The sequence below is a fragment of the Cyclospora cayetanensis genome, unplaced genomic scaffold, assembly GCF_002999335.1.
Source record: "Cyclospora cayetanensis isolate NF1_C8 unplaced genomic scaffold, CcayRef3 CcayRef3_contig_2, whole genome shotgun sequence".
Lineage (NCBI taxonomy): Eukaryota > Apicomplexa > Conoidasida > Eucoccidiorida > Eimeriidae > Cyclospora > Cyclospora cayetanensis.
In genome coordinates, this window is record NW_020312147.1 from 79531 (window position 1) to 104046 (window position 24516).

The 24516-nt window shown below is 56.3% G+C and overlaps 5 protein-coding genes across 5 annotated transcripts; 2 read left to right on the forward strand and 3 right to left on the reverse strand.

The window, feature by feature from the left end:
• Positions 1-770: 770 nt before the first annotated feature.
• Positions 771-2396, reverse strand: LOC113147375. The gene is made up of 4 exons (XM_026337706.1): positions 2331-2396; positions 1630-1974; positions 1133-1210; positions 771-935 (listed from the first exon to the last, which is right to left on the reverse strand). The coding sequence occupies exons 1-4, from the start codon at positions 2394-2396 to the stop codon at positions 771-773; spliced, it is 654 nt and encodes a 217-aa protein (XP_026193491.1).
• A 2110-nt stretch (positions 2397-4506) lies between these two features.
• On the reverse strand, positions 4507-8244 carry LOC34624578 (lipoate-protein ligase A). Its single transcript, XM_026337707.1, has 10 exons — positions 8144-8244; positions 7667-7771; positions 7197-7548; positions 6703-6852; positions 6511-6559; positions 6147-6292; positions 5134-5415; positions 4917-5016; positions 4710-4760; positions 4507-4577 (listed from the first exon to the last, which is right to left on the reverse strand). Exons 1-10 carry the CDS (start codon positions 8242-8244, stop codon positions 4507-4509), a joined length of 1407 nt encoding a protein of 468 aa, XP_026193492.1.
• Positions 8245-8366: 122 nt separating this feature from the next.
• Positions 8367-14179, forward strand: LOC34624577. The gene is made up of 12 exons (XM_026337709.1): positions 8367-8503; positions 8786-9599; positions 9795-10037; positions 10345-10407; positions 10965-11009; positions 11374-11459; positions 11565-11704; positions 12348-12506; positions 12615-13099; positions 13259-13433; positions 13603-13725; positions 14097-14179. Exons 1-12 carry the CDS (start codon positions 8367-8369, stop codon positions 14177-14179), a joined length of 2553 nt encoding a protein of 850 aa, XP_026193494.1.
• Positions 14180-15025: 846 nt separating this feature from the next.
• On the forward strand, positions 15026-18120 carry LOC113147376 (putative uncharacterized protein DDB_G0271606). The gene is made up of 4 exons (XM_026337710.1): positions 15026-15750; positions 15960-16098; positions 16268-16392; positions 17796-18120. Exons 1-4 carry the CDS (start codon positions 15026-15028, stop codon positions 18118-18120), a joined length of 1314 nt encoding a protein of 437 aa, XP_026193495.1.
• Positions 18121-21400: 3280 nt separating this feature from the next.
• On the reverse strand, positions 21401-24041 carry LOC113147377 (the record flags this gene model as incomplete). The annotated part of the gene is made up of 6 exons (XM_026337711.1): positions 23976-24041; positions 23675-23877; positions 23480-23592; positions 21914-21963; positions 21615-21682; positions 21401-21479 (listed from the first exon to the last, which is right to left on the reverse strand). Coding segments are annotated over exons 1-6 (579 nt in total), but the record flags the coding sequence as incomplete, so codon positions are not given.
• Positions 24042-24516: the final 475 nt, after the last annotated feature.

Below are 24516 nucleotides of genomic sequence, written 5' to 3' on the forward strand. Positions count from 1 at the left end.
CCCTGGAGAAAACCGTCATCGCACCAGAGCCATCAGCAGAAGCACAGCGTTTGCGAGCGAAAACAGCAGCCACAGCCTAGGGGGGGTGCTGCTCTCTGCAGGTGACCTCCTCAGAAGTACGACGTGTAGGAAGCCACACTAACCTATTTTGGTGGAGTGGGGATGACGATCGCCATCGACAGAGAATTGTACGAACGGCACGCAGCAAACAGGGAGAGCTAGCTGCTCTGCCAAGGCAGCAGCGAGCTCCCCCAATGACGCCTCCTGCAACAACACCCACAAGCGCACGGCGAAGACGACGCTAAGGGTGGCAGCAGGCCGTCATCACCAGCATCAGCAAGACACGCTGTGCGTGTATCAGCTCCTGTCCTTCAGCTGGCGCTGGCGCTGCTCACAAGAGGCATTTTGACGCGAGAAAACTCCTTTTTCTTGACTTCAGAGCCATCTCGCCGCAACACACCAAGCCGAACGCTGCATCAGCAACAAAAACCAGCAGTTTGCTTCTTCGTGCCGAACGGAAGCTACAGGGCGGGAAAGCCTTCCGAGCCGCCGCGGAGAGAGCAACAGAGAGAGGACAAGCGAGGCAAGAGAAGTGGCAAGAAGGACTAAATTTCGCATAGAAAGGCAGCGACGCACCTTATATGTGGACCTGGAGTGCAGCCAAGTGGCTGCCACCTGCAGGAGCAGCACAACAACAGCCGCAGCAGCGCAGTTGCAATTATTCTAAGGAGAAAGACACACTCAGAAGCAGCAGCGGCCCATTGCAAAGCTCATAAAAGTTCGTTAAAGTCTCCCCACTCGTCTTCCGCTGGAATCTCGGCAGCAGCGGCTGCCGCTGCATCCTGCTGCTGTAGCTGCTGCAACAGCACGGCCTTCCATTGCTGATGCTTGACTTCTTCGCGCTCTTTGAGCTCCTCAGCCTTCAAAACCTCGACCTAGCAGCAAACGCAGCAGCAGAGACGGAGGACGAAACGGAGCATATGTACCTGCTCCTGTGTGTTTTTGCTAAACGATCCGCAAGAGAGGCCACACGCATGAGCGAGGCTTTGCTACACCTCCGCCACGTGCGCGTTGCAAGCAACACAGCAACAAGAGTAACTGGGGACGGCAGCACAGTCGTGAGGGGGTGCACCTGTTTGGCAAGCGTTTCGGCTTCTTTTCGAAGCTGTCTCTTCTTTTTATTAATCTCCAAGCGCCTCTTCGCGCTGAGCTTCGGAGTTCTTGTCACACACACACACACACCCCAAGGCAAAAGAGCGAATTGTGATTTTTAAAGGAGGCGACGGGGTCTTTAAGGCGAGTATCTTAGCTGAAGGCTGCTTTGAAGGCTTACGCAGTGGCATCCTCCACTGACGGAAGACTGCTGCAGCTGCTGCTGAGGGGTTGACTGTTGGTGATTCTGTCGGAAGGAGGAGCTGCTTTACTGGTGGTGTCTTCGCTTGTCTCGGCAGAAGAAGACAATCCTCCCCGAAGCCGCTTACGCTGCCTGCTTCCCCGTGTGCTGGGAAGGATGCGCGGAGCAGCTTCCTCACAAGAGCCTGCTTCTACTGTTGCTGCTTCTGTTGCTGCTGCTTCTGAACCTGCTACTGCTATTTTCCGATGCTTCCGCTGCTGCTGCTTCTGTTTCACTCCGTTTGGTCGAGCGGCTGGAGAGAGGAGGAAAAAAGCATCTAGAGGCACATCTTCATCAAAGGTGTTACTGCAGTCACCTTGTGCCTGTCTGGCAGCCGCAACAGCAGCTCGTGCTGCTGGTGCTGTTGCTGCTGCCTTTTCAGCCTTGTTCTCGTCGTCGTCTGCTACTACTGCCGATTTTGCTGCCGTTCTACTGCCTTTCCGAGGACGCCTTTTTGGAAGCAGTGCAGCCGGTGGAAGCGATGGGGTAGCTTCCCTCTTGCTGCTCTGCCCATTGTTAAGAGGCGTCCCTGGAAGGCTCCCCACAGCCTCCTGTATGCCAAGATCGTCGTCAGAGAGTGACTCCAGTGAAAGTTCATCGCATCCCTGAGACAGGTGCTGTTGTTGCTGCTGTTCTTGCTGTTGCTGCTGTTGTGGCTGTTGCTGCTGTTGTGGCTGTTGCTGCTGTTGTGGCTGTTCGTGTTGTTGTTGTTGCTGTTGCTGTTGCTGCTGCTGCTGTTCTTGCTGTTGCTGCTGTTGTGGCTGTTCGTGTTGTCGGTGCTGTTCGTGTTGTTGGTGTTGTTGTTGCTGTTGCTGCTGCTCATCGGCTCTCACCACGTCTGCGGGGTGGCTGCTGCGGCAGAGCGCCATGCTGATGGATGCTGCTACACCCATTGAACGCCTAGGGGAACGGGGGGGCCCTTGTGCCGACAGCTCACCTCCAAGCACGGGATACCCTGAATGACGGGATTGTGGCAGCTTTTAGTTTGGTTCAGAGCGCTCATTAAAGTCGCGCTCAGCGTCTAATTGTGTTCAGAATCTATGCTGCTGCTAGTGGCTCCCTGCTGCAAGAAACGCCGGCACTTCACACGATGCCCTGGTTCTGCGTCTCGCACCGCAAAAATTCGTCCATAATGAGGCTACAGAGAAAAAAAAGCAAAAGAGACAGGTTTTTCTATGCGTGACTTCGCAAATGCTTCTCAGACATTGCTCGTCAGTGTCTGTGTTACGCGAACGGGGGGCCCCCAAGGCCCCCCCTCCCCCCTTGCGCCTCCTTCCACCGCGCACTTCGCTAACGCGGAGTTGGCCAGCCATTGCTAAAGTGATTTTAGACACTTCTTCATGTCCAAGATCAGGTAGAAACGCAGATCTAGCTTGTTGGGTTGAAGGCTGTAAGCCTGAACATCAAGCGACCCCGTGATCGCCCGCACACCAACGGTATCTTCGTGTCCATAGGGGCCTTCTCGGAGGCTCCGGCTCTTCCAACACATTTCAGCCTGCAAAACATGTGTGTGCTGTGAAGGCGTTTCGCGCGCCACAGGCCTCTTTCTCGCTAGGGATCTAGCAGTAGGGAACTGTTGACCTGTAGGTGATGTGTGGTCGTTGGCTGCTAAGCTTCCAAGGCGGCTCAAGCGTTTAGCAGCTCAGGCAAGTGCACGCTGCCTGTATACGAACAGCATCAGGCATCTGAAACTCCCGAGTGAGTGGGATAGCAACAGGGTGCGGCCAAGGGGCCGCGGCTTGCCGGAACCCCAGCCTCTGTGCTCGATTCTGCCTTTCTTTCCTTCCAGTGCTTCACATACCCCCCACTGGAACGCCGCTTAGACGCCTGGAAAACCGCAGCAAGGCAGCATCTCAGCACAAAATGGGCTGTCGCTTGCAAGCGGACCTACATCCAGCTCCATGACTCCCAACACAGATGGGCATGCGCGTCCGTAGTGTTTTCATATTCACGACAAATTTGCACGCCGTAGCGTTGTTACAGCGTAACTGCAGGAGAGTATTCAGCACTGCCCTTTAGAGGGCTGGTAGAGTGCGGGTTTTGACGCAAACACTCCCTGAAAACAAGTCTGACCCGCCAGTAGATACTTGAAAGTCATTGGTGCTGTCGCTGGTGGTATTGTCGCTGGTATCACGCATGACTTCAAGTCCACTTGCTTTCCGATCCTTGCAGCTTGTATGCAACGACCAACAAATAGCCCTTAACTGCACAGCCGTTTCCTCCCGTACATTAAAAGATCCGTATCGGTGGCCTGCTGCCCCTACGGAGGTCCATTAGGGTCTGTGCATCCTCAATACAGTAAAGGGGCTTTATGTAATACTACAACAGATAAAACGAAGGACGGAGAGACGCGACTAAGACGCAGAAAATACCGGATCAACCATTTTATTGTGGGGTGAAGGTAACATGACAGCTAGGTACTGCGGAGAAACGGGGAGAAGACTTGTGTAGCAGCAGCCCGCAGGAAAAACGGGGTAGCACGAGCACCCCGATGCACATATGACGGTGTTTTGCCATATTTTTGAGGTACATTTACATCCGTATATGGACATTCCAAACAAAAATATGTGGCAATACATACGTATACTTGGAAAATGGTAGGTCCAGGCATCTCTACACACACTGCTTCTCTCACATCGCCAAGCGTCTGCCTCTTTATGGATAATACGACTTGAGCAATTGCACGCAACAGCCACACATTTCTACACGGTGGTGCTCCTAAGAATCTGTCTGTGCGGCGCTATGTAGAGTGGGGGGTGTCAAGGCATGCAGACGCAGGAATTTAGCAATGCTGGGGGGCGCACGTAACGTCATTCCTCCCTGCCGACACCTCAAAGTACTAGCAAGGTGTCTTTGTACTAAAAGATTTAAGCAGAGCTAGATGTACCTGTAAGTACACACAGCAGGCATGCATGTATGTTGGTGAATGCGCATGCATGAGTGTGGACACCACTATGCACGTGGCCGTTTCCCGCATCCTCGCCCTCCCTCTTGCGCATGTCATTCTATACAGCTCAAATCGCGAATCCTCATAGAGATGTGCCGTTGCATTGACAAGTGGGTAATGAGCATCCGCAGGATAGCGGCCTTGCGCCGTCGGCCGTCAGTATTATCTACGATTGAGATGCCTCAACAAGCCACTCCGCGAATTCTTCAATCTTGTCAGTGAGTCCAGGGAACTTGGCTGCAAAAACGCAAAACACCAGCCCCTAACCCGAAAGGCTGCGTTTTAGGGCCTGACAAGAGCTTAAATCGGCTACCAGAAACAGGGAGTTTTCGAGTCCAAAGGAACCCTTGAAAGTTAGATTTGGCGTACGGCGTAGAGCTGTTAGTTTGCTGTGCATCACCGCTGCCGTGTAGGTGGAGCCTGAAAATAATCGGCAACAGGGCATCTGGAAGAGTTGGTGCGCGTTACAGACGCTGTCTATCTTCGCGGCAAATCGGACTGTGAGCGTTCACTCCAGCAGCCCCCTCCCCTCCCCCCAGTCTGACGTTAGACTTTCCAGCGTTGGCGACCACCCACCACTGAGTGCATCCGAAAAGGCCTGAATGAGATCGGGATATAGAGCGTCACTGTACACCTCGCAGGTCGTGATCGTGCCGTCCTCCACACACAGCCCTACCTCCTGAAAACATCGACACCCAACAGCAACTTATTGCTTCTCTTGCAGTTGATTAACTGCGGCCTTTGAGAAGGCCAAGCCAAGTGTGCACCTCCACTCCACTCACTACCCGCACGCCGAAGGCGGCCCCTGCCCCCAAGCCACCCCTACAACACGATGCAAAGGAGCAGCTCTCACCACTGAACCCCAGTCAAATCGCGTCTGAAAATCTAAAGTAAACTCCGGGCTTTTCCCATAAATCCAGTTCCAGTCCGTAAGCGTATGAAGGTGACCCGTAAAGAGTGGACTAAGCACCAGCGGCTTTCCGCCAACAATAAACCCCTCCGCCTTCTGAGGAACAACTGAGTTCTTGGGCAGCCCCAAATGGCGAAGAAAGGAAGCCGCCAGCGCCTCACACAGCTGCAGAATCGAACGCAACGGAAATTCGACACAATCACAAAACACCCCTTCCAGCTCCTCCAGGCCCCCGTACCACACATATGCAGACACGCACACAGAAACAGCAAGACACACACACACACACACGCACGCACACAGACACACACACAGACACACACACGAACACAGAAACAGCAAGACACAGGAACATCAAGACACAGAAACACCAAGACACAGAAACAGCAAGACACACACAAACAGTAACACAAACACGAGCAGTACCACGAACAGAAACACACAAGCACCCACACATAAAGAGAAACGCACACACATAAACAGAAGCTCAATTAGAAACACAAGCAGAAAAAAAACCACACACAAACAACATACAAACACAAAAACAGAAACACAACCAGAAACACAGACACAAACACACGCATAGAAGCCGAAGCAGAAACACACTGACACATAGACACACAGACACACACAGACACACAGACACACACACACACAGACACACACACAGACACACAGACACACACACACACACACACACACACACACACACACGCACACGCCCTTGCTAAGACCCTTTGTCAGCAGTCTTCTTCGGCAGGAAAGGCGCAGCACGCATTATGAGTACCGACTTGAAGGATATATAGCGACACCTGTAGATCTTGGATACAGTATCCCTCTTCCTCAATAACCCCCTACCCCCGCTGTCCCTCTTGAAATGGGGTTGTAGGGCATACATTTTCGTGCGTGATACTTGGATTCAGCTCTCTGAGATTGACAACCCGTGAAGTGACGCTTTCAATGCCCTTACTGCGCAGTTTGGCCTTGTTCGGGGTTAGCAAGCGCCCAAGGGCCTCCATATCGACGTCTCGCATTAAAGTGCCTGTGCGCCATCAAAGAGTGACACCAAAGCCTTGAAGGGCTTTAAAAGGAGGTACGTTGGAGTGCTCCACGCCAGGCGCACCATGTTTGCGCATGTGCATCCCGCGCGGGAACGCAGCCTGAAAACTCGTTGATACCTCTCGGGAGCAGCAGCGGTAGACGCAGCGAGCAAGAGCGAGCAAGCCTATCAGAACGTACTACAACAGCAGGCTCACTGACCATGGTGCAACCAAACGCCTCCAGACGTTGCAAAGGCGGCCCCCGAAAACTGCATGTCCACAGAAATCGTGGGAAGGTTGGATTTGATGCGCGTATTGCGAGGCTCGTTGGCAGCGCCTAATGCCGTGGAGGCGCTCTTTCACATGTGGCCTGCTGTGTGGAGTGGGTGAAGGGATGGTCAGAAGGACATACCTTTCTTCCGTCTTTGCTAACTAAATCGTTCCTTCCCTTGTGCTCAGCATCGATGCCAAACGCTTCCTTGAGGGCGGAGAGCAGGAAAGCGTTGGTTTCGTCTTTGCGAGATCCTCCGGATATCACGGTGAAACAAGTATTGCCGAGGTCCTTGCACAGGCATTCCCCCACACGCAAAAGGATTTAACGCATTGACACACATACATATATATATTGCTAAATGCAGGTGTCTGTCTAGTAGAGCTGTTAGGCTGCATCGCAAGGCTTTCAAGGCCAGCAGGCATCCTTCTCCATATATACCTATGAATATACATATGTGTCTACATGTATATACATATACGTATACATGTATGTATGTACAAGTACAGATGTAGTTAGGTATGTCTATGTGCGCAGGAGGCCATCATAAAAACAGTGCCAGGTCGTAAGGTTACTTAGCGCGCCTCCCCGGAGATCAGCGAGTAATTTTAGATCCTCCGTAGATCAAACTGTACCTGATAGACGGCCCCGCCTCCGCTGTAACGTCTGGCAAGTTTGACGCCTTCTTTTTGCAGCTGCTGAATGTTTGCCTCTTTCCAGGCGTTCTGGTGTCTTCCGATCACAATGGTCTTCTCGTTCCTCCACAAGTACAGCAGGGGCCCAAGGTTCTGTGGATGTGGAATCTCTTCGGGAGGCTTTGTAGCGGGAGTGACGCCCCTCTCTTTCGTTGGGCTCACTGCCCCTTCCGGGGGGGCCCCTCCCCGCGTCCACACATCCTTCAGATAGGCCTCCACCGCAAGGTTGAAGGTGATGTCTGTAGAGGTTCCCAGCAGTATCGTTGCCTTGGGAGCCGCCGTTGTTGCTGCACTTGCGAAATGGCGGACAGGAAAACTCCGCTGAAAGGAGACTCCTCGGGGAAGGGGCAGCACGCGGAAGAAAGGCAGTCCCCTCAGGGCACAGGATGCATTAGAAAAGGCCATCGTACCGCATGCAACCATTGGGACAGACACTGCAAGCCCATCTAGGCGTGCTCGGGGTGTAGCCGCCAGGTTGATGTTCTCTCCGGGAGCGGAGGAGGTCACACGCACTCCTAGCCCCTTTTTAGACAAAGAAATGCCGAATTCTGGCCTGCACAACTCGAGAAGTCTTTATTAGAGAGCTTCGACAGGAGGCGGTGCTGCTCCTAGCATCGATGTGTATGTACAGCCCCGATGGACGCTCCGCGCAACAGGGGGGTGCAGCAGTCCCCTGAGCGGAAGAGGGCCTCGCCTAAAGAAGGGGGGCCCCCTGCCTACCGCCTTAGCCTCCAGTTTCACGGAAAGTTTGCTGCTACTTAGAAAGCTAGCTGCTGCCTACCAGATCCACACCCGTTTGCCGCTAAATCTAAGCGTCAAACTCTCTGTGCAACGACACTACGCATCCCGAGCCTTCCTACTAAGCCAAGGGCCCTCCCTCTCTGTACCGTATAGGAGGCCACCCTGCCTTCAGCTTTCCGTGCGTTTTCTTTTTTTTCTCTCTCTGTCTCCTCCCTTGGGACCTTCTACGCCAAGAGCTTCGCGTCATTCCCACTGCGCTGTTTCGGAGTTTCGTGCAACTTCCGTTTAGGGGTTAAGAGCTCGAGGGGGGAGTCGAAGAGGCTGTAGAGTTGGGTGCGGTGCGCCTTCCCCGTCATCGGCATTCTGCCCATGGACAGTGAAGCCGCAGGGGAAAGGGGCCCTAGGGGCCCCTCGCAGGAGGCCCCTAAGGATGTCTCACGCCTCCTCCTTGCGGATGCGTTGAAACTCCTGCGGGAGTCTGAGCCGCGCAAGAAGTTCGCAGGTATCCTGAGGCTAACACAGCTTCTCAGAGACAGCAGCAGCAGCGAAAGCAGCACCAGCAGCAGGGGCGAAAGCGGCAGTACCACGGGGGGGTTATTCTTAGATGAGCGGACTGCCCTAGAGGTAGTGAGAGCCGCTAGGCCTTCCTTCCTGCGAGATCTGCTTCTTGCTGCTGCTCCTTACAGGGCAGTCTGCTTGCTCCTGCTGCAGCTGGTGCTGCAGCACAAGGCCGTAGTCTTGCGCCTCCGCTGTTGCCTTATGCCGCTCCTGTGGCTGCTGCTCACACAGCAGCCGCAAGTTTCCGACGTCCTCGAGCCGCTGCAACTAAGCCCAGAGGAGCAGGAGTTGCGCAGAGATCTCAAGGCTCCCCAGACTTCCGCCTCTGCAGCAGCTTCTCCCGGTGCTCTCGCAGGCTCTGCTGCTGCTGCTGCTGCTGCCGCTTCAGAAGCAGAAGGCGATCCTGTGGGCTACGACCTCACCCTGCAGGATGCTGCAACTATTGCCGGGGTGCTGCGGCAGTTTGTATACTTCTGCGGATATAGGACAGTGGCAGCAGCGGCTGCATCTGCACTTGCAGCCGAGACTGCGGCAGACGGCTCGCTGCTGCTGCCAGACATTGCAGCGGCGCATCAGCGGCGGCAGTTCGAGGCAGCACTCACGGAGGCTGAAAGGCACATGCAGGAATGGGCAGACGCCGCTGCGGAGGAAGCCGGCTCGGCAGCAGCGGACAGTGCAGCGCCAAAACGCTCACCTGCAGAAGTTTTCGATGAAGAGGAGGAGGCAGAGGAACTGGATATTGAAGGTTACGACCTCCACAGACAGTGGCTTCAGTGCCTAGGCGCGGCAGAGAGGGGCAGAGGCTCTCGGAATGCGGCAGACGACGAGGCGGAAGGTCGGAGCAGCACACACACAGACAGCGAAGGCGAAATCAGCGATGGCAGCAGTGACAGCAGTCAGGAAGACTGCACTGGTGTGCTGTGGCTCGAAGGAAGGGCAGTCGGCGGAGTCGACTGTTTGGCCGTGGCATGCAGCGCCTTGCTGCAGCAGCACGACACAGGGCCTCTTTTGCTCCTCTCCTTGCTGCTTCAACATGTACACCCGGTAAGGCGCTCCGTGCCTCGGAGAGGTATCGTGGGGAAAATCCGACCGTCGCGGTGGAGCGACTCGCGCGTTCTGCAGCACGCAACTTGCGAAAAAAATGCCTTGGGCTGCCGTTCGAGAGGCAGGGCCGTCTTAAAAAGGTGTAGCAGTAGCTAGCACTGCCGTAATAGAAAGGGGCCTCTTTTTGCGCTTCAGGTGACCTTATCCTTTGTGCGTTCTTCGCTCACGGAGCGCCTTTGTGGAGGGAAGGGCCAAACCTGCGATCTTATGGCCGTAGAACTCCTTTCCCTGTGGCTTGCTGCCCTTGCTGACGCTGCCGACGCTCAGCAGCAAGGGCAGCCGCTGCAGGGGAGACAGATGGGGAGAGTGGACCGCCTGCGGGAACGCGCCGTGCTGGCAGCAGCGTGCCTAGAACGCTTCAAGGAGTCCGATCTGAAGGTATGCACCCGCCATTTCACGCTCACGAGTTTTTGCGAAAAAGCGAGGCACTCTCACATTTCTAGCGCTGAGGAGACAGACGCCGCTTCTGAAAGACAGTGCCCCTTCTAGCACGTTCGAGCGCCTTGCCGCAAGCGTCTCGGCGAGAGGAGGCACACAGGCAACCCTCCAGCTCGCTAGCCACCTGCACTTTCGGGAAAGAGAACTTTCTTGAAGTAAATAACGCCGACTAACGGCGTGAGGCCTTCCCCCCAGGATCGGCTGGAAGGCAGACTCTGCATCTCGGAGGCGCATCGCCTGTGCGCAGGTCGTGTGTGTGGCTTTAAAGACGGCCCTCAGCAGCAAGCTGCCTCTACAACAGCGCGGAGATGCCTTGCGCTGCTGCAGCTTGCTCTTGATCATCTACGGCTACCACTGTTTTACCGTACCAGGTCCGAGCTGCAGTCCCTCGGCAACAAGGAGCCTTGGATATGTTCCTCCTCTCAGGCGTTTTAGCGCGCTTCCCTCTCTGATCCATGGACTTAACGTCGCTAGCAATCCTCCCTTTGATCCATGGACCTAACGTCGCTAGCAATCCTCCCTTTGATCCATGAACCCAACGTCGCTAGCAATCCCATGGTTTCCTGGTGTGCGCCTGCAGACTGTCTGCACCTCATTAGTGTGTGCTGCCTTCTGTCGCAAGTAGAAATCCAATTGTTTTTTGACCGGTGCAGCGCTGCTGCGAGGGCGGCAGCAAGGAAAGCAGCAAGCAGCAGGAGCAGCAGCAGCAGCAGCAGCGGAGTGCTGATGAAACGCACATGGGACCCCCGCGCGATTATGCCTAGAGAGATCACGGCAACCGAGAAGGCTGCGGCTGCTGCTGCGACAGAAGCAGTAGCAGATGCAGCCTTCACGTTTTCTGTCTGCTGTATTCGGCTGATGGGGCAGCATGCAGAGGCGCTCGAAAACGGTCCCATCAGTGCTAAGACTCTTGTATGCTCTCCCTATGTGATCCTTTTGCTAGTACTGCTGCCTCTGCCGTGGTTGCTGCTGCTGCATTGCCAGCACGCAACAAACAGCTAGTACTGCTGCCTCTGCTGTGGTTGCTGCTGCTGCATTGCCAGCACGCAACAAACAGCTAGGACTGCTGCCTCTGCTGCCTCTGCTGCTGCTGCATTGCCAGCACGCAACAAACAGCTGGGACTGCTGCCTCTGCTGCGGTTGCTGCTGCTGCATTGCCAGCACGCAACAAACAGCTGGGACTGCTGCCTCTGCTGTGGTTGCTGCTGCTGCATTGCCAGCACGCAACAAACAGCTGGGACTGCTGCCTCTGCTGCGGTTGCTGCTATTTCTGCAGCATGACCTGTTCCAGTCCTTTCAGGAAGCGGCGCTCGCAGCGTTGGACTTTGCGGAGGAAAGCTTGGACAAGGCAACGAACTGGAGGTTAGCAGCATCGGCTCGCCGCTCCCGCAACTGCCCATCTTGAGAAGGGCAGCAGCACGTGCTTTTTCATATCCTATAGCTGAGTGTTAGGCCCGCTGTTTTCAGGCCGGCTGAAGTATTGGAGGGCTTAACTGCAGCGGCGCGGCTACTAGGGGCATGGATTTCTCTCGAGCCTTCGGAGCACGGCACACGCGTCAGCTTTTTTCTAAGCGTTTTAAGCCGCTCTTTAGCGTGCATGCCACGAGGCGCTGCCTTCACCTTTGACACGAGCTCTGGCTTCTCAGCTTACCAACGAAAAAAGAGGAGCTAGCCACGAATCTCCCACTGCAGCGGGACCGTTCAGGGCATCGAAAAGCTTCGAGGTGCCCTACACACGATGCGCTTCTGCAGATGCTGCGATTGTTGCCTGCCTTCGTTTTGACGCTGGAGCCTCAAGACGCTGCGCCACTTCTTTCCGCCCTCTTGGCCTTCTCTCCGTGAGCACCACTGATGGCCCCTCCCTGCTCTCCCTCAATTCATTCTGTCATGTGCACCGAAGCGCCGGCGGCAAAGCCCTCCCACGTTGCCCATGAAATGCGTTTCCTACCCGCCACAAGCGCTGAGTTGCGCTGTGCACACATATATGCGGCGCAGAGATGATTGGGTGGACTGCGAGGGAGTGCTGGACTTGTTGTTGTCGCTCCTCATGCAAACGCCGCAGGCCCTTGCGGAGGGTCAGTACGCACTGATATCTTGTTGTGGGCGCTGCACGGCCTCTGGCGTATGTTCACACCCATACATATATACGTGGTAGGCATGGGGATGTGCAGACGGTACTTGGTGGGCGCTGCATGTGCAAGTTGTTGCAGCGCATCAGAGAGTAGAGACTTTTGCGTATGGCTGCCGCAGCATCCGTGAGCGACCTGGGCTGCCTCTGCAGCTCGCTGATTGCAGCGGCCTTCTTGTCGCCTCTCGTTGAAAATCCCAGCAAGTATATTCTGCAAGTTGAGAAGCACCGACGGCAGCAGCAGCTGCTGGAGCAGCAGCTCGATGCAGCGGAGGGCCCTCTGGTAAGGTGTCTCCTGTCTAGGACTGCTGCTGTTGGTCTTCCTGTCAAAGACATCCCTTCGAATCGAAAACTGGATGCGCTGTGACCGCTTGTGGCGCATTTCGATGCTGCACGTTCTGCGCTGCAGCCGACTTCGCCAGCAGCAGAGAGCAGCCGCACTTTGCAGGCTGCCCAGCTTCTTCCGCCGTGTCCGTTCCCGTTGCCAGCAGATGCAAGTCCCCTTAGAGGCAACGCCTCAGCAGAGCTGTGTGTGAAGACTGGGGTAACTGTTCATCGGGCGTTGCTGATGCTGATGAAGAGCGGCAGCAGCAGCAACGTAAAGGCGACAGCAAGAGCCGTTACTGCAGTTGCTGGCGCTGCTGCCTTTTCGGCGCAGACTTTTGCACAGGCAGCGGCACTGCAGGAGCAGCTGCTCCTGCACCCTAAGCCCTTCCGTTCTGTAGGGGTTGGCGTCGGCAGCCTGGCTGAAGTGAAGAAGTGCCTCTTGTGGATCTCGGATGTCACCAGCTGCTGCGCAGCCCTTGTCGGCCTTCGGTGCTCGGCAGCAGAGCTGCAGGAGCTGGTGTCTCCTCATCAGCAAGAGCTGCTTTGGGTGCTTCTTGATGGGCCTGTTGCACTTGAGCTGCCCAATTTGCTACAGGACTGTCCCTCAAAGCTCTTATACTTCACGGCATGAGGCCCTTAGAGGACCGTGCAAAGAAGACGCTAAACACCAGACCCTCCGTGTGTGGTGCCTTGTGTGGCTGTGCAGCACTCGCTAGCGTCTCAGTTGATTCTACTCCGTCCCGATTCCCCGACAGACTTCCTTGGGCACCTTGACGAAAGCACAACATTGTGGCTAAGGGCATCGAGAATAACTCTGTTTCTTTCGCAAAAGCATCCCGGTGTTTGTGGAGCATTAGCCATTGCTATCAATCAATGGAAACGCGTAAGGAGCTTGTCCTATGCTGCTTCCCTCCGTGTCGGGTGCTCCTGCCACCTGCTGTGCGGCTGCCAGCAATGTTGCTGGTGCTTAGGCTGATTTGCACGACGGCGCGAGTGTGGATACTTCACCCTGCTGATTTTTTCATGTGGGCGCTTCCTCTGGAGCCGCAGCACGTGCCACTGGTGCTCTTGTGCTACAGAGGAGCAAGTGCAAGGCCTTCCTGTGCGGATCGCCGGGAGCTTCTCAGGACGGTGTGTGGGAAGAGGAAGACGACCTCCTCCTTAGAGCATTCGGCTTACTCGTGCACTCGGTAGCCCCCTAAGCTGCATAGGGAAGGTTTGAGGGTTTGGGGTAGAGAGAGAGCTCTCAGGACTGCGAGGCAGTCGGCTGCGCGAGGCAGTGATAAAGCAGAGTGAAAGGGCCGAGGCTGCCCGTCTTCCCCCACATGCGCTCATGACTGCAGTCGCAGCCAGGTCGATTCGGGTTGTGCCCGCCAAGACTTTACGGCGACGCGCGCGTGTGCATGTGCGTGTGCATGTGCATGTGCGTGTGCGTTCCTCTCTCTCTGTCCCTGTGACTCCCACTATCGTTTAGCCGGTCAAGGGGGAGAGAGATCCGTGATTGTTTTTTATTCACATACTTTCCCTCTGTTTAAGCAATTTAGGGGGGTTTCCTAGTGGATTTTTACCGTTAGCTGCACCTACTAGCAGGACGGGTGAGGCCCCCCCTCGTGGGGGTTCTCTCTGAGCCTATGCCTGTCTAAGTGTAAGAAGCGAACACCCTGCGGCGAGAACCATGATAACCCAAAGGTCTCTTTTGATCGCGCTTTTTGGCAAGGGCGGGAAAGGAGAGGGGCGAAGAAGGGATGCTGCAAGAGCAGGCGCCTGCCTTGTACTGGCCTGCCCGTCTGTCCTGCTCCAAGTAGGTGGGAACTTGCCGTCCCGCCTCGTGGGAAGGAGAGTCGAAGCGCCCAATAAAGCGCCAAATACACACAATTTGAGAGAAGAGCTGCAGTTTCATTCAAAACAAGGGGCCTGTCACCACCTGCAGCCGAGACATCCCGTGTGCCCCCTGGCGCGCCGAACTTCTCCTGGCCGACAACTGCCTCGCGGCTGTCCAGCACGCATTGTTCCCGCGAAAAGGAATGAAAATGACTTCGCCATATATAGCATCTGACAGACAGGAAGGCACCTGCTCTTGCAGCATTCCTTACGCGTGCCAGATGGTGGCGAGGGGGTCGTTGGACGTCCCACGCCAGCGGCGCGACGCGGGGGAACGGGGGGCCTTAGCGGCGAGTGAGCGGCTCCCTGTTTTCACTGAAACTGCGGCTTCTCGTTCAGCTCAATGTGTGTACTTTGGATTTCATGGGGAGTTTCACCTTCATTAAAGGTCAAAACGAGCCAATGCGGAGGACAGGAGACTGCTGATCATGCAGAGGCCGTCGTGAGCGGCTGCAGAAGGAGCCGCCGCAGCCTGGGCCCCTGTGTATGCATCTAAGGAGAGCCTCTCTCTTCGGCATCATGCAACTGCTTCTCGCGCTTGCTGGTGCAAAAATCCCCTGGATGTCGCTGTCTTTACTGGCGTTGCCGCAGGATGACACCCGACTGCCGGCCGGTTCCCCCTGTGGTCCGCCTAAGCCGCAGACTGCTGCAGCTGCAGCAGCAGCTGCCTCACCAGCAACAGCAGCAGCTGCTGCAGAGGCTCTTGCAAGGCCAAGACAGCAAAATAGTCGAACTCTGTGACGAGCACACTCCTTCCACAAGGAGCCCGACGGGGTCGGCTGTGCGCCAGCAGCAACGCCAATCTCGACTAGCCAGCGGCATCAGCAGCAGTAGTAGCAGGCACCTACAGCGCGCTTTAGAGGAGGCAAGACAGTTGATGCGCAGCTTGTCGCTTGTTTCAGGTAGCAGCAGCAGCACTAGTAGAGTCAGCAGCAGCAGCAGTAGTAGTAGAGGCAGCAGCAGCAGTAGAGGCAGCAGCACAAGCTGTAGCAGCAGTACCAGTAACACCCCGAATGGAAGATCAGTGCCTTTAGCACAGCCAGCTCCAGGGGCAGGGATTCCCGACGCTGCAGAGAGAGAGAGGGGTGTTGACGGGGGGGGTTCAGCCCCCCCTCCCCAGGGAGGGGCATCTCTGAAGGATTTGCAGGTGCAGCAGCACGCTGCAGCAGGTGTCATTCGAGATCTAATGAAAGGCGTAGAGAGACAGCACCAGCTGATACAGCAACAGCAACAGCAACAGCAAGAAATCGAGGAGAAGCGGGAGCTTCTCCAGCACCGATTAGACGAGCAGACCGTAATCGTCCGTCGTCAAGAAGCGTAGGCATCGAGTCTCTCGAGGCGTTGGCAACAACATCGCAGCAACACTGAACATGCGCTTGCGACATTAGCCCTATGCTGCCTTTATGGATCCATCTTAACCGCTGCAGTGGGGTGCTCTTTCACCTGCTCCGTGATGCTGCAGACCTTGATGTCTTGCACTTATCTTGACTGGCTTGCACTGCTGCGGCTGCTGCTGTCACTTTCAGACTTATAAAGCAACATGAGGATCAGCTGCGGCGGCAGCAGCACGAGGCTGGAGCGCAGCAGCGGCTCCTGCAGAAAGCTCAGCAGCAGCTGCAGCAGCATGAGCGGGGAGAGAAAACTCTTGCCATGGAAGCAGATAAGGTGAGCAAGGTCGCCGTCGAGCGAGCGCTTGCTTGCCGATTAGCGGCTGCATCGGTAGCTTGGCGATTCTCTGCATTCGTGTGGATGTCGCTGTGGTTCCAGTTCCTGCAGAAACTAAGGAGCCAAATGCGCAGGGCATGCATGCGCCTCTGCACTGCGTTCGCTGCAGCTTAGGAGACAGCACAGAGACAGGGAGACTGTCTGGGAACGTCGAGCTGCTGCAATGCAGCAGGAGCTGCGACGGGTTGCAGCAGAAGTAGCAGCAGCAACAAGAGCCAGAGGCGCTGCTGAGAGGTTTGCCGCTCGCCTACGTCTTGTGCTGTTTGCGTAGGATACTGCCGCTTGCTGAGGTGAGGTGCCTGCAACTGCTGAGCTCTCTGTCGCTAGTGGGATTTGCTGCTCTTTTTCGCAGGGAGCTTGCGCGCCTCAGAAACGCGATGGCAGCTAGCAGTAGAAGGCTTTCTGCAGCTGGTTCTGCCGCTGAGGGCAGTAGCCGCATGCCAGCAGCACTCCATGGCCTCTTTTCGAGCCGCAACTGCGCGAACAGCCGCTCGGTAAGCGACGGCAAGTGTGCAGCGAAGGGCTGCATGCCGATTACCAGCATCCAAAGCAGCATGCACTGCAGCAGCACCAGCACAGGCGAGAATCAGTCAAGCAGCGGCAGCTGCCGCAGCGGAGGCAGCAGAGCAAGTCCGGATACCCCTGCAGGCAGTCCCTCTCTCTGCCGTGTTTCTCGAAGAGCTCATAGATCTCTCCGCTGCTGCAGCGGCTGCATGTCAACAAGCGTCACAGAGGCAGTCGCTGCTGCACCTCCCCTCCTGCACTTCGAGCAGCAAAAAGACGTGCTGCTAAGGAAATGCCGATTGCAGCAGCAGAATCCGAGGCTGCAGCTCCCGGAGAGCTCCACGAAAAACGCTGCAGACATCGACAGCAGCGGCTGCTCGCCAGCGACGTGCCCTGCTGCTGCTGCTCTTACTCGTGCTCCTGCTTGCTCGCTTAATGCAGCCTCAACACCGTTGCAGCTGCAACAAAAGCCAGCAGCAGCGGCACAGCCTCATGCATAATACAGAGAGAGCTGTCTTAGGGGATACGGAACGTTTGCACACTTCCGCGAGCAGAAGGCCCCCATGCTCACCACCCCCTCCGAGTATATATATATATATATATGTATATATATATATATATGTATATATATATACATACTCGCGCAGAGGCTCCGTCGGCGTAGTTTGATTTGTTCAGCGCCCCTCAGTGGCGCCTTAGGCCAGCGCAGATCCGCTTTAGATAAGCCTAATTATAAAGGGCAGCAGAATCGCACTTTTTCCGGCTGCGGCTCGGAAGATTTTCAGCTGTGGTGTTGGTCGCAAACCTAAAAGACAGCAGCACCGAGCAGACAGCGTTCCCGAGTCGTTTTTTGTGATGCTAGGGCCTGAAGAAGGCACAAAACTGCTTTCAGCCAAAGGGCTTTACGTACGCAGGGAGAGGCAGGTAGTTAGTGCTGCATCCTCTTTCTTTCAAAGTCTCCTTAGAAGCGCACTGCACGCAGGCGATATGCAATACAAGCTTGACGAAACGATACACTAGGGAGTACTCTAGAAAAATTTCCCCCGTAACATCGCCCGCCCCCTCTAAATTCCCGATGAGGGTAGGAGAGGGCCCTGCAAGTAGGTAGATGCGCGTCGCCGCACCCTCTCTAGGCACGCCGAAAAGCATGTACAGCAGCCAGTTGACACACGCATGCACACCCACAACACTGCATCTCGTGGAGACCAGCTGACTCTGCAAACGGATCCGACAGCTCTTTTTGCTCTTGCTCTCATGAGCGAACTCCGTGTAGGAAAGTGTGCATACGGGAAGGTGCAACATGGAGACCACCCCTGGCAGGAAGCACTACGAGCTGAGGGGTGTCTCCGCCCATTGGCAGCTTTTGCGAGGCCTCAAACCGCGAACACGAAAACGCTATGCTCTCTTAGAACCCCTCGCAACAGCAACTCTCCAAGGCAGTGTCTCATGAGCTCCTAGCAGTTGTTCTAAACCGTTTGTGTGGCGTTGCATGTAACGCCTCCCCTAAATCTGAGAAGGCGCTTCTGGAGTGCCCTCCCATCGTGCCAAAAAGCCTCCCGTAGCGGCCTTTTTTTCACCGGCAAAACGTGAGGCTGCCGAATCTGTAGGGAGCCTTTTTTATGAAGCGTCCAAAATAATTTGTGTAGAGGAAGGCATCGCTACGGCGTTCAATTTGCGCGCTCCTACGAGGAAGAGCAGCAAAAAGCGCAGTCCGAGGCCACACGACTTGAGAGGCTGCTGCTGCAGCTGCTGCTGCAGCTGCTGCAGCAGCATCTCGCTGTGGGGAGTCGCTCGTATACGCTGGAGCAGCTCGGCTTCTCCCTGCTGCAGCCACAGGCAAAGAGTGCTCAGTGTCGGCGTTGATAGCAGCAAAATTTGCTGTGGGCTTTGCTGCCGCGCAAACAGGGGAGCACAGCGAAGCACGCCAAAGCCTTGCAGCAGCAGCAGCAGCGCTCTCGCAGCTGTTTCCTTCTGCTGCTGCAAGCACAAAGGGCACAACCCCCCCGAAAAGCCACTCCCCCAGAGCCACCGACTGCAAGGGCAGCAAAAGGCAGACAAATTCTTCGTGTGCTGCGTCTTGGGACTGAGCAGCTCCTGCAGCACCTCTAGCCGCTGCCGATGTTGCTGCTCTGCCAGCTCGCTCCGTCTGTCCTCCCCCTCACGGGAGAAACCTTCACCTCCTCCCGTTGGCGAGCAGTCTTTGTGCTGCTGTTCGTGCATGCGTCGAAGCCGCTGCATCGCGCCTGCCTCTGCCAAGGAGAGCAGCCGGGCAGCTGCTGTCTGCACTTCCCGCAGCTTCCGCCGGGCTGCTGCACCTCTAGCTGCTGCTGCTGCTGCAGGAGGTTGTTCGCTCTCTTGCCTACAGGAACGCGCTGCAGGAGCGGCAGCAGCGGCGGCTTTCTCAGCATGCGCTGCTGCTGCTGCTGCATCCGAAAGGGCAGCCGCTGCTGCTGCACGGCGTTGAAGCCAGTGCAGCAAATAGCCCTCAAAAGCGGCTAGCAGCAGCTCCTGATGTAGCATCCCCTGCTGCTGCACCTGCAGCAACACGCAGCGAAAGAGGCTTTGCACTTGCTTTGGCAGCGCGACGGGCAGCAGCAGCAATCGTCTGCTGCTCTCAGATAAGCCGACAGGGTGCTTGCTGGGTAGACCTTTGAGAACTGCTGCCCCTCCTGATGCTTCCGTTGCTGCCTTCCGTTGCTGCTGCTGCAGCAGCCGCTGCAGCAACAGCAGCCAGTCGCATGCGAACACGACCACGTCTCCTCGCGGAAGCTGGGGAGTTGGCAGCAGCAGCAGGTGCTTCTGGAGCAGCAACAACTGCACGTATTGATGCACTTCTGTGCGACTGTCTTCATCGTGAGAACTGTCAAGAGCAGCAGCTGTGGAGGCAGCAAGGCTACTCAGCAGCCTGCGCCGTCGCTTGGAGGTGCGGATGCGACTTGCTTCAGCTGCTGCTGCCGCTGCTGCTGCAGTGTCTTGGGGGCAGCAGCGACAGGAAGAACTGCCGCAAAGAGCGCTGGTTGCTGCAGCAAAGCGGTCCAGCTCTGCTGCTTCCGCAGCAACAGCACAGCTTGGGCGGCTGCTCCGAGATGCTTCCGATCCCCCTGCAGGTGCAGTCGCATCTGCGGAAGGCGCATGCGCGCTCAGAGTGCCCCTGTCGCTGCCTCTCCGTTCTGTGGAATGCAGTTCATCCTGCTCCAGCTGCTGCAGCAGCAACAAAGGACACCAAAAATACCGCAGCAGCTGCGGCTCGAACGCAGCGCGCAAATGCAGCAGCCGTTTCAAGGAGTGGCACCAAAGCAACCCATTCTGCTGAAGTCGCTGGATATGCGGCAGGTGTTGGTGCTGCTGCCGTTGCTCTTCGGGGTGCTGTTGTACTTCTTGCCGCTTCTCTCCTTGCTGTTGCTGTTGCTCTTCGGGGTGCTGTTGGTGCAGGGGTTGTGGCAGTTCCTGGTAAGGGTGACTCTCGTGAACGTGCAGTTGGTGGCTTGCTCCCGCCGGCTGCTGCATCGCCTTTAAATGCCGTGAAGCATGAATTCAGCGTTCTCCAAAAGATCCTCCGTTCGCTAGTGGGAGGCGCGTTAAAGGATCTCCTGTGAGGTGGCTCTGGTTCGGGGTTAGAATGCGCAAGCGGCAACACCGACAAGGCAGCCGCTATATAGCACCATCGCTGATATATACACCAATAGGCTCACAAAAGAGGCGAAGCCATGTGTATGTGAGTATATATGTGTGCACACGTCATGGATGCTGCGTATTTAGCATTAAATTAAAAACTATTGACGATGTTCACGCTGCGGCGGGGGGCCCCTCCGGCCCGCCGGAGGGGCCCCTCGCCGCAGCGCCGGAGACACGCGCGGCGGTCACATGTGGCAGCACAAAAAATGGCTGCAGCAAAGCAGCTACTCCTCCTGTAGTGACGCTGTGGAGAATCTTTGATTATAGGTATTTTCATGTCCGTTTTGCACCCTCCAGGAGCCGTGAAAAACGCAGTACACATCGCCAGCACAGGCGCATTCAGAGCAGGCAATGCAAGGAAGTGCCTAGAGGCCCCCTTCTGCACGCGCATGGCTTTCCCGGCAGACAGCAGCCGAGACGCAGTTGCTGATCTTCATCTGCAGACAAGGGGAAGCGCCTTCTAGAGCAGACAGGGGTACTTTTCGTGGCTCTTGTTGCCGCTGTCTGCTACACGCACTCTGTGCGGGATTTTCAATGCGCGTGGTTGTACTGCGTCGCCGAAGCGTCTGCACTCACAGGGAGTACCTGCTGCGCCTGCCCTATCTGCTGCCTGGTGGCTGTTGCTTGGACTCTGCTTGTAGCGGCGACGGCGGCAGCAGCAGCCGCCAACTCCTTTCGGAGGAGCAGCAAGGTTCAAGCACACGAAGAACGCCGTAAGACCACGCGGCGAAAGAGGCACAATAAAGAGGCCTTTCACCGTGATCGAGGCTGCACGCTGGAAGTTATCGATGCCTCTACAGGGAGACTCCATCCAGCATCCTCTACCGCCCCCCGCGCCTCCTTCAGGCACGGCAGCTGCAAAGCCAGCAGCAACAGGTGCAGCAGCAAAAGGACTTGCATCGTTTGCTGCGCGTTTGCAGGCGGGAGCTCGCAGTAGCGGAGATCTTTTCCACTCTATAGCCGGCCTTATTCCCGCTGCTGCTGCTGCCGATCCAGCAGCGGCAGCAGAAATACGCCCCCCCCCCCCAGGGGGTTCGTCGGCAGCAGCAAACGCAGCGGCAGAAGAAGAGGAGGCAGAGGCAGATGGCGAGCAGGAGGAGGAAGAGTTTGACGACTTGGATGCTCCCCTGCTGCTGCGGCAGCTAAAGCAACGCGATGCGGATGCAAGGCTGCTGCTGCGGCGCAGCAAGCATGCGGAGGCGTCGGCAGCAGCGCAGCGGCAGCAGTACGACCAGCTGCTGCAGAGGCAACAACAAGAGCACATGCTGCTGCTGGACGTCTTGCAAAAATTCGGCGTTATCGATGGGAAGCTAGCTGCTGCTGTGTCTGCGGATGACGTCGATGCCTCGGGAAACAACAGCAGCAGCAGCTCCATCACTACCACTCCTACTACCACGAGCCGCAGCACCAGCGGCGTCGCAAACACTGGGATCGATGTCTTCGTATGCATCCAGAGACTCTCCACGCACCTTATGCGGCTCGAAAGAGACAGAGAAGCTCTTGCCTCCTTTTGTTTGCTGCTCTTTCCCCATGAGCTTCAACTCCAGCGCATCGCTGCCGCTGCAGGGGCAGCGACTGCAGGCGATGCAGCAGCAGCAGCAGCTGCAGCAGCAGCAGCAGCAGCAGCTCCTCAAATGTCTTCCGAGAGCTTGCATCGGCGCTACCTTGAGTGCGAGGAGGAAAAGCAGCTAGGGGCCTCCTGTTCAGGTGCGCAGCAGCAGCAGCAGCAGCGCGAGCTGCAGCAGCTGCAGCAGCAGCAGGAGCAGAGGATCGCCGAGATGGAGCAGCAGATTGCTGCTCTCACCAAGGAGAAGGCCGCACTCCTTCTACAGTTGTTGCAGCAACGGAAGGCTGCAGCAGCAGCCGCTGCAACAACTGCCGCAGATGCCCTTACAGACCGCTACTTAGGGAAGTGCAGCAAATGCCACCTCCTGGATCTGCAGCATGAGGCAGCAGCAAGCGCCGAGCAGCAGCAACAAGAGCAGCAACAAGAGCAGCAGCTCCAGCCGATGCTTGACACCGGTGACCTCAGTCAAGGCAGCAGCAGCAGCAGCAGCAGCAGCAGCAGCAGCAGCAGCAGCAGCAGCAGCAGAGACGGTACCAACATGGCGGTAGTTGCGGGTGCGAACTGCGAGGGGCTTGCAGAAGAGCGGCAACGCCTTGAGGAGCTGCAGCAAGAGGTGGAGCGACAGCAGGAAAGGGCAGATATTTTGCAGCAGGAACGAAATCAGCTGCAGCAGGAGCTGCAGCAGCAGCAGCAGCAGCAGCAGGAGCAGCAGCACCAGCTTGAGCAGCAGAAGCAGGCCTTAGAGAGGCACAGGCAACATGCCCGTCTGCTGCTTGATAGCAAGGAGGCTGCCATTAGCAAATTGCGCAAACGGCTGCAACAACAGCGGGAAAGTGCCGTCGTTGAGCACCAGGACGCAACGGACTCCCCTTACCAGCAGCTGTTGTTGACGAAGCAACGAGAATTCGATGCGTTGCAGCAGCAGCACGACTTGCTGCTGCTGCAACAAGAAGAGCTGCAGAGGCAGCACCTGCTGATGCAGCAAGAAGTCGCCAGGCTCAGTAAAGGGCGGTTGGAGCAGCAGAAACCTCTGGATACCAGCAGCAGCACCATTAGAAACACGGAGGACAGAAATAACGTCGAGGTTCCTCCTCCTCCGCCCCCTCCTCCCCCCCTTGGCTCTCCAAAGACCGGCATATCCTGCACTGCGAACGGTAGCAGCAATAGCAGCAGCAGTAATAGTGCCAGTAGCAATAGTACTAGTAGCCGTAGCAGCAGCAATAATACTAGCAGCCCGGTGAATATGGAATACGTTAAACACGTGCTCCTGAAGTACCTAGTCTTCCTGAAGAAGGGCGACTCTGCAGCGCAACAGCTGCTTCCAGTTCTATCGGTGCTGCTACAGCTCACGCCAGAGGAGCAGCAGCAGCTGCTGCTTCTCCAGGATATGCCTGCCTGGTGGTCAGCATAGCCGTAGTTCAGCGCTCCAGTGTCTTACGGGCATTGGGGGAGCTACAGCATACAGCACAGTGCGTGTTGTGCCGAGTAGTACAGGAGCTCAATCGCTGGGAGTTGCTGGTGCAGCCGCTGCGGTCACTCTGTAACCGCAGCACAGGTGGCTGCTCTTTTTAGTGCGTTGTGGAAGGGTGCTGTTTTGCATGCGTGCCTTGCCACATGCTATATAGTTTGGAACGGCAAATCTCTGAATCTCCGACGCTTCAGCAGACGGAGCATCCCCAGGAGCACGGCTGTAGCAATATCTGCATCTCGAGATATAGCATCTAGTTGGTAAAAGGGCCTCTTTGTAAAGCACCTCGAGTCGTTTAGCGCCTTCCAGAAGACGGGGGCTTGCTGCTGTGTTGAAAGCCGTAGTGCGTGTGTAGGCTGTCATGAAATGCCTTTGCATGCGGCGGAGTGAAGGCAGGCAGGCCTCCAAGCCCACCGCGTAGAACGTAGCCTGCTGAAAAAGCGCATGCAGTCTCCCCCTGCTTTCGGGGAAAGAAACAACATCCTGCACAACACCAAAAAGTCAGCTTAAAAGCCACGGCAAGGCGGTATTCCGGATCCCTTCTTCCCGAGGCTGCGTTTCAGGGTCCATCGCCCGCTGTGCATTCTCCTGCTGCTGCTACGCCTGCGTTGTTGTCGCATCTCCGCGAGCAGACGGCGCATAGCTAATATAACGAGGAGCCTTGACCATGCGCAGCGGAAGCGCCTCGGCTGTGGCGGATCACATGGGGGAAAGCAGTAAAGAAGGTACGAGGGCTTCAAAGGGGGGTGTGATGGGTAGAGTGTGCTAAACACGTGTGTTTGTTGTCGGCTTGAGAGATGATGGCGTCAATATTTTGAAGTGAGGGGCCAAAGAAGCGGTCCCTCATACACCCAAATCCCTGAGCCTTCCTCCTCTACGTTTCCTTAATTCACGCTCCCCAGCCACTGTTTCCAGCTGGCGGAGCAGCTCTGCTGCGCGTGGAGCAGCAGCTCAGCTGTATGTTAGAGGCTCTCGGGGCCCCTCGCTCCGCATTCGCATCGCTGCCAAGAGTTCGAATCAGCATGCCTCAACAGCTACGCGCTGTCTTCCCGCGCAGACACGAGAGCGCAGGTCTAGTAGCAGCAGCAGCAGAAGAGTAAAAGCCGACGACTGAAATTTTTTAGACGCCGCCACAGGAAGAAGG